This window comes from Paralichthys olivaceus, chromosome 8 (assembly GCF_024713975.1).
Source record: "Paralichthys olivaceus isolate ysfri-2021 chromosome 8, ASM2471397v2, whole genome shotgun sequence".
Taxonomy (NCBI): Eukaryota; Metazoa; Chordata; class Actinopteri; order Pleuronectiformes; family Paralichthyidae; genus Paralichthys; species Paralichthys olivaceus.
The window spans coordinates 27,507,717-27,516,473 of record NC_091100.1 but is presented as its reverse complement, the minus strand read 5'-3'; the positions used below and the strand labels follow the sequence as shown (position 1 = coordinate 27,516,473).

The 8,757-nt window shown below is 40.4% G+C and overlaps 1 protein-coding gene across 2 annotated transcripts; it reads right to left on the bottom strand.

Annotated features, from left to right (window-relative positions):
• Positions 1-423: 423 nt before the first annotated feature.
• LOC138411284 (golgin subfamily A member 6-like protein 25) lies at positions 424-4,502 on the bottom strand. Of its 2 annotated transcripts, XR_011243935.1 has the most exons (4): positions 4,159-4,502; positions 2,751-4,079; positions 2,190-2,393; positions 424-1,359 (listed from the first exon to the last, which is right to left on the bottom strand). XR_011243935.1 is itself a non-coding variant. In XM_069530847.1 (2 exons), the coding sequence occupies exons 1-2, from the start codon at positions 4,168-4,170 to the stop codon at positions 2,811-2,813; spliced, it is 1,281 nt and encodes a 426-aa protein (XP_069386948.1). In that variant the 5' UTR covers positions 4,171-4,502; the 3' UTR covers positions 2,614-2,810. The 2 variants fall into 2 exon arrangements, 1 of the variants encoding a protein (XP_069386948.1); XM_069530847.1 differs by lacking the exons at positions 424-1,359; positions 2,190-2,393 and having other exon boundaries at positions 2,614-4,079.
• Between the last annotated feature and the right edge of the window lie 4,255 nt (positions 4,503-8,757).

The window sequence follows — 8,757 nt, the reverse complement described above, 5'->3', positions numbered from 1 at the left end:
TATATGCGGACGACGTCCTTGTCACAATTAAAAATCCTGAATCTGGTATCCCATTGCTTATGAACATCCTGGGAACGTATGGGCAATACTCTGGTTATACACTGAACGTACAAAAAACCCAAGTCTTGACCTTCCGTTTTAAGCCCTCAAAGCAATTGATGGGCAGGCACCAATTTAATTGGCACCGATCACAACTTAAATATCTTGGTGTCTCATTGACAAAAGACCTTTCACAACTATATGATGTTAATTATAAACAGATAAATAAGAAAATATATGATGATCTGGGCAGGTGGAGCTTGCTCCCCCTCGACCTCGGCAGTAGGATTCGGACAATCAAAATGAATATTCTCCCAAGATTATTATACTTATTTTCAGCACTTCCAATAGAGGTTCCTGCAAAACAATTCAGAGAGTGGGATAAACATTTCTCAAGATTTATTTGGAACAACAAACGACCAAGGGTGAGATACTCAACTTTACAACAGCCGGGGGAGAGGGGTGGCGTGGCCCTGCCTTGTCTTAAAGATTACTATCTGTCAGCTCAGCTGAGGTATCTTGTATGTTGGTGTAACCCATCTTATGAGGCTAGGTGGAAAGATATTGAGCTATCTTTAATTGAAATACCTATCCAGTCAGTTCTGGGTTGCCCTGGTAGGTTTAGTGATGTTCACCAGCTACATAATCATTGTACTAGTTTCTCTCTGAAGATGTGGTCAGATGTAGTAAAGAAATATCAGCTCTGTAGAGAGATTGGAGTGTTGAGCTGGCCTGCATTCCATCCATACTTCCCTCCAGCTTTACAGGACCATAGGTACAAACAATGGACTAAGCGAGGAATCACCTCCTTCTGTAGGATAATAAAGAACGGAAACCTAAAATCTTTTGAGGATTTGCGTAAATCTTATGAGTTGGGTGAAGAAGATTTTTATCGTTACTTACAGATCCGCCACTTTTTTCTGGAAACAATAAAGACCCCTAATTTAACTGAACCCTCGAAAATAATTAAAATTTTTATAGATGCTTATGATTCCAAAAGTACTAAAGGTATCACTGGAAAACTATACAAAAGCTTTACTTTATTGAATAAAATCTCAACAGATTATATTAGACAACGCTGGGAAAAAGAAGCTAATATAGTAATTCTAGAAGAAACGTGGCTTCAAATTTGGAAAAATCAATCCACTTCCACAAACTCTTATTTCTGGCGAGATTTCTGTTGGAAGAATTTGATGAGATTTTTTATTACCCCTAACCAGACATCAAAATTTAGCAGTACGCAGGTCTCCTGCTGGAGGGAGTGTGGCGGGATTTCTGCAGATTGTGTTCATGTCTTTTGGTCTTGTCCTTGTATTCTGCCTTTTTGGAGGGGAGTGAGAGAGTTAATTGTGGAAACTCTGGACATAATATTTGACTTTTCTTTTAGCTGTTTATATCTTGGAGAACTCCCTGAAGGTCTCAGTAATGGAGACACATACCTAATGAAGATTTTCATGGTTGCAAGTAAAAAAGCAATTACTAAATGCCGGCTCCAGAAGAATCCTCCTACCATGAGACTCTTAACAAACATTATAAACTCCATCCAGGCGATGGAGAATTTGACTTTTGTGCTGCGGCTTCAAAAGGATAAAGGACAGGAATACTGGAAAAAATGGGATCGCTACAAACATAAAGACTCCTGATTCTATCTCACTCCATTCCAATCAAAAGCGAGAAATATCTGTATTTTGTACTGCACCTATGCTTAACTTCTTTATACCTGCTTCCAAATGTGTGTACTGTCGTGTCCTAGCACTCTTTTGTTTACTTGTTTGTTGTTTTATGCTCATATGTAAAACGAAAAATAAAGTATATTAAAAAAAAAAAAAAAAAAAAAAAAAGAGGTTGGCAAAATTCACACTTATGCAACATTAATGAAGATGGAGTTTTGAGACCATGTGGCTGAGATCACATGTATGTGTTAAGTTTGTGGAAATGAGTTTGTGAGGTGTTGGTGCCAGGTTAAAGAAAGTAGTTAGATGCATGCAAAGAAACTGATCAGTATAACAGAACTAACATTAACTTTCAAATAACATATTACCAAATATCACAACAACACAATTCAAACTTATAAACATCACATGAAATAGAAATAGGACTAAACAGTCCTTTGCATAGCCTAGCGTAATAATAGAGCCCAGTTGTGTTACCCGTCCATGAAAAAGAGGGAAAGTTCCTTTTTGGATGTGCTGTTTGAAGTCGAGTGAAGTGGTCTTGTTGGTTTGTGGCTCCTGTTGTGCATCTGCTGGTCAGACCTTGTGTCGTGGCCAATTGTGCTGAAGTTCTTAGGCAGGCTCTCGCGTCACTGCCTTTGGAAGGTTTTAGCAGTCTGCTCCAGGCAGGCCTGCTGGAAGCTAATTCAGAGGAACAAACTTCACTCTTTCTTATTCAGGTACCAGTCACAGTCACTCTCTTCTTCATGGGGTACATCGAGTGACACTGCCAACCACTGGCATAATATATATTGCAGTCACACGTATATACCACAAAAAGTTTACGGCATTACGTCACCAACTCAAATTTCTTCTGATTTTAATTTGTAGTAATGAGTAACGAAGATGGTTAGGAGAAATGTCTTGGAGTAAAAGTACACATTTTACTTAGGAAATATAGTGGAGTAAAAGTGAAAGTTGTCAGAAATAAAAATAACAAAGTAAAGGACAGATATGTGAAATTTCTACTTAAGTAGAAATGTAAAGAAGTATTTGTACTTTGTTACATTACAACACTGGGTAAGGTCAGCTCAGGTGCTGTTGGATGGGCGCTGCTGACTACTTCCAACACTGTGGTTTTCTCAACCCCAGAGCGTGGCGGATTCTCTTCCAGAGTGAAGTCTTCTTTGGTTTCTCAGGGAGAACACTGGAGAGAGACTTCTCCTCAGTGACATCATCCTTACTCTCTCCATTGAGCTCCCGACTGGAAACATCAGCTTCATGACAGTGGCAGACCACATTGTAAGAAGCTTTGAGCTTCATCAGCTCTTCTTGGAGAACCTTCTTCTCCTGGAGCTCAGTGTTGAACTTCTCCTGGTTGGTAGTCTGATTTTGACAGACCTCATGATAAGAATCTCTGAGCTTCATCAGCTCTTCTTGGAGAACGTTCTTTTCCTGCTTCTCCTCCTGGAGCTCAGTGTCGAACTTCTCCTGGTTGGTAGTCTGATTCAGACAGACCTCATGATAAGAAGCTCTGAGCTTCATCAGCTCTTCTTGAAGAGCATTATTCTCATCCTGAAGCAGATCGCTGGTTTGAGTCTCCTTGTCCATGGAGTCAATCTTTTGGCTGTGAGCTTGCCTTTCCTCCATCTCTGTCACCACAAGCTCAACCCTGCTCAAATCCCTTTTCAAAAGGGCCACCTTCTCCTTCAGAGCCACATTGTCCTCTTCCAGAGCCTTCACCTTGTTGCTTTGTACAGCCAGTTTGCCATTGTGGGCTTTAGAGTGAGCTGTCATTTTCTCCTTCTCCCGAATCAGAAGCTCATCGTTCTGTTTGAGCTTCTCTTCCAGAGCCTTCACCTTGTTGCTCTGTACAGCAAGTTCAGCCAGTTTACCATTGTGGGCTTTAGAGTGAGCTGTCATTTTCTCCTTCTCCCTAATCAGAAGCTCATCCTTCTGTTTGAGCTTCTCTTCCAGAGCCTTCACCTTGTTGCTCTGTACAGCCAGTTCAGCCAGTTTACCATTGTGGGCTTTAGAGTGAGCTGTCACTTTCTCCTTCTCCCTCATCAGAAGCTCATCGTTCTGTTTGAGCTTCTCTTCCAGAGCCTTCACCTTGTTGCTCTGTACAGCCAGTTCAGCCAGTTTGCCATTGTGGGCTTTAGAGTGAGCTGTCATTTTCTCCTTCTCCCTCATCAGAAGCTCATCGTTCTCTTTGAGCTTGTCTTCCAGAGCCTTCACCTTGTTGCTCTGTACAGCCAGTTCAGCCAGGACACCAATGTGGGCTTTAGAGCGAGCTGTCATTTTCTCCTGCTCCCTTATCAGAAGCTCATCATTCAGTTTGAGCTTCTCTTTCAGAGCCTTAATCTCAGACTGCATTGTTCCACATGTCTGAAAAATGGAAACATGGAATTCATTATTAAAAGACCTGAACCTGAACATACATTTCTAAAAAAAAAAAAATTCTTACCAGGATGTCCATTTTGGTAAAGGGGATTTGTAGTTATGAGAGCAGTGTCTTCTTGATGAATTTTTACTGAACAAATCAGCGGTTGTCTCCGTAGGCAGGATTGTTGTCTTCACTAATGAGGACTGTGGTCTTCTCAGTTGACGGTCTGTTATTTTCACAAGCTAATAACTTGAAGCAAGGGAACTTGTTATTTATGTTTGCTAGTTCAGAGGACCAAAGAAATATCCTTTAATGTCTAGAGTTTTTGGTTCTTTGATTGGATTTGATAAGGATATGCAGGCCAGCAATCCCTTTGATGGTTGGCCCCTCATCAATCATCAAAGAAGATTTTTAAGAAGCAACTGTTTCCATGGCAATTTTTATAACTGCACAACATGGCGGCCCCTGGGGGTTTATCAGGTTGACTTCTATATGATGCACATCACTGCGGAGCATACACAAATCCTGAGCTAGGCGGCTACTATACACATGTTGCACTGATAGCTACAGTGATCCCTGTCTGAGACTGAGGTTAGTCTCTTGACCAAATGAAGAAAATCAATCAAGGATTTCAGATCCATTAGATAATGTGTGATATGCTTGAGGGAATAAATGAAATATGCTATGAAGTGTTAAATTAAGTATGTAGATATGTACATAAGCATCAACAAAATATAAGTCTATGTGTCAGTAAGTACATAGTGTGAAATCTTAACAGCACAAGCATTATAAAATAAATGTAGTAGGATGAAAATAAAATAATGAAAATGGAAAACACTGTAGAGCAGCTGTAGTCAACTACTTTACCATCACCGGAAAGTGGGTACATTTTTGCAAACTAATTTTTGCATTGTGTGTCACTGAGAGCATGGGGAATTGTGCATTTCTGCAGCATGTTTGGATTCGTGTTTGTAAAAAATGTGTGTGTGTGTTTGTGTGTCAGGAAAGTGTGGACCTTGATGCTGGCTGGTTTCTAAAACTGATGCGAAATAATTGAGAGGATGTATATTTACATGTTGATCTATGTGATTTTAGTGTGTGAGAGCTATTGATGCACAACACAGGCACTGACATTCTGTGATTAAGCATTGTATTGTTGTGTGTTGTTCATGTGTTCAATGTGATTTGACACTGCAAATAAAGGTTTCATATTTTAATTTCATTCATAGATTCATGGCTATTGAGCAGTGCTTTGTGAGTGTTGGTCGAATACTGTCACTGGCATAAAATATTAATGAAAATGCATATTATTAATATTTGTATGTGTGTATATTAAATCAATACAATTGTCAATGCATCTGCAGATGTGTTTGACTGTTTCCATTTAACTTAATTTACTATGTTCCACTTAATACTGGGCTAAAAGGATTTTTTAATGTAATATTTATGTCTTTGTTATGCACATTAGTCATCCAATCATTACTGATTTGATGATATAGAGCTCAATCTGAATGCAGACAATTATTTCTTCAATGCAAAATATATTTTAAAAATCTTGCCTCCATTTGTTTACATATGATAATGAACAAAAATAATAACCAACAGATTTGACACATCTCACACAATTCATTGACCCTCAACATGCCTTCATCAACCGTGAGTGTGGCACATTATGTCATTCTTTGTCGTATATGGTCATCAATAATTGAATAATAATTTATCTCAGACTCCCTCTCCGGAATCGAACCCTGTAGGCACAAAAAGTACCATTGAAAGTTGGCAGACATTCGAATGAGACGTCGCCACCACGAGGGCCAGCGATCAGTTCGAGGTCATCTAGTGTCACCAAAGCAGCCGGGGCACAACGAGTCTGATAAATGCACCCGTTGGGGAAGCGGAGAGCGGGCGGGGAGTGGAGTTCGGTTGGGGGGGTGGAATTTTGCGGGAGTTATTTTATATGCTGCAAGACTCAGCTCAAGTTATTGTGACATGGCCTAATGCTTCTCTCTTGCACGCTGAGACATCGGTGATTGCAATTGACCATGCACATGCCAGTTGGAATGGCAGTAAGCCAGTTTTCAGACTATATTGTTGAGGGAAGGCTTCTAAGTCAGGCAAATTTATATTGCCAAATTACAATTTGTAATAATGTGTTATCTTTGCTTTTGTAGTGTTGATGCAGCAAAAGAGGATGGGTCACTTGGAAGGCTCGTAAATGACAACCATATGAATCCCAATGCCAAGATGAAGTACTTGACAGTGATAGGGAAGCCCCATCTGTGTTTGTTTGCAAAACGTGACATAAGTCCAGGAGAAGAGATCACCTATAATTATGGTGAATCAGACTGGCCGTGGAAATGCAAGGTGGTCAAAATGATTCTTTGTATAACTGATAGTTCTCATAAAGGACATGCTCTTACCATACAAAAATTCACATACATAAACATATAGTCCATCTTTATACTGCATTAAATACAGTAATTCAAATTCATTTAGATCTAGATCATCTACACTGCCACATGCACACATGAAAGATATTGACTATATTAGAACATTTATTTTTACTTGATTTCATCAGTCTGATATCTGTCATTAATATCTCCAGACAACTAAAGAAACACCTATGGAGGGGCAACAGGATGAGGTATCATCCATATCGGAGCCCTCTACAGGTACTCAAAAGGCATCAACAAGTCGGCGGCAAAAAACCGGCATCTACGACTGCATCAACTGGTCTTGTCAAAAGCTTTAATCACTTAAGTTAGATTTTCATGCATTATAAACAGGTGAGGGAGGGGATCCCGGAGCTCCATGTCAGCTTTCCCCTCTCTGTCTGCAGTGGATGGGCCAGCAAGGATATATTCTGTATATATTTGACAGCACTTGCACATCAAACACATTGGCCACGAGAACTAAATCTACTTTCCCTACATGTATCTATCAACGGCCTCTGCCAGGACTGGTTGGGGTGAGTGGAGAAAAAAAATATATATAGGGGAACAAAAGGAAATAAAGGGGGGGTGGAGTCACAGTCTCTGGTCATGGGCTTGAATCCAGCCCGGGAATCACCACCTGGATGTTGGCATGGTCTTCCAAGGGCGCGTTGGTCCCTCCGGGCACTCCTACCTCCCTCATGGTCCAACATGTGCAGTAGTAGTAGTGAACATGGCTCCAAAGGTGAGAGGTCCTCAGGTGAGAGTGCTGGTGGTTGCATGACCCTCCACGTTAGCCCTGCGACAAACCGGTGACCTCACTAGGTCCATCCCTCATCAGGACCCGAGCCAGGATGGGTTCCGGAGAGCCGCACAGCATGGACCAAGGAGGGGAGGAGAAGACCCAAGGAATTAGAGACATGTAATAAGATACGATAAAATAAACAAGGCAGAGAGAGAAGAGGGAAGGTGCTGGTTTCTGGTGCCTGATGGGTGATCCCCCAGCCGTCTAGGCCTATAGCAGCATAACTATGGATGACTATGGCTCATGACGTATCCACGCTTGTAAAGTCATTTTGAAAGAATTACTGGTAGTGCTGGAAGTGTGTAAATCTCAGAATCACTTTCTTGTTAACTTTGAGCCTTTTACCACGATAACAATATACCTCTTCATGGCCCAACAACTCACACCTCGGGCAGGGTGGGGCTAAAAGCCCAGCTGGCCCCTAATGCAAACAACAGACCCAATACAAAAGTGATTTAGACTTGAAGGGAACAGTCTTGATTCTATGAGCTTCTAAAATATACCGTGTAAACAGAATGCTATGCTTGTGTTTCCTATTGATGAACAGTTCTGACTTGCAGTGCCTGCTCTCAATTTCAAGTCAATGTCATTGCCACAAATTTTTCAAAACATGAAAAGGCCCACTTTACTATCTTATTATTACAAAAGTGATATTTCAAGAAAAAAGTTTCAAATGGTTTTCATTGTCTGTTACACAAATAAACCAATTCCAGAAGTACATGCTGACATTACATCTGCTCAACTTTCGAAATACAAAAAATTGGCTAATAATAGTCTATTGCCGGGAATCGAACACAGGCCTTCTGCGCTAAACGTCCCTTACACGTTCCCATTCATTCTCTATGGTAGTGCTAAGGACATAATGCCCCTCCCGGCGACTGAACATTATGGCGCTGTTTCAGCTTCATCTCTGTCTCTCTTCCTCGACTTTTCCTTCAACTTCCGTGACTGAAGAACAACAAACTACAGCAGATGTTGCTCTACAACTACTTTACACATGTGAGGTGCTTTATTCAGCAAAGGTAAGAGACTGTTTGACTAAAGACCAGATAAATGACGGGCAAATGTATGTGTCACAGTGTCTCTTTGTTTTCTATATTAAATTAGATCCATCTCTGTGATTTTCTGTAACTGTATTTGTACATGATTTTTGATGATATATAGGATATATTTCTTGGCTTAGACTAATAAACTCTAAAAAAGAAAAAAAGATTATATCTATCCATGTGAATGTGTACAAATAAAGTCTATTGTTGTCTTGTTGTCTTAAGGCCTCAGCCCCCTCCACTGTCCCCAGCAAAGTGAAAGGACAGTCAAAAGTTTTATTTAACAATTTCTACACTGTGACCCATATGTGTTTTTCAGCATGTAAATAGAATACAAAGTAAATAGAGGAAGTAAACAGTAGTATACTGGTTGTAACTGAACCATTGATCTTCTCAG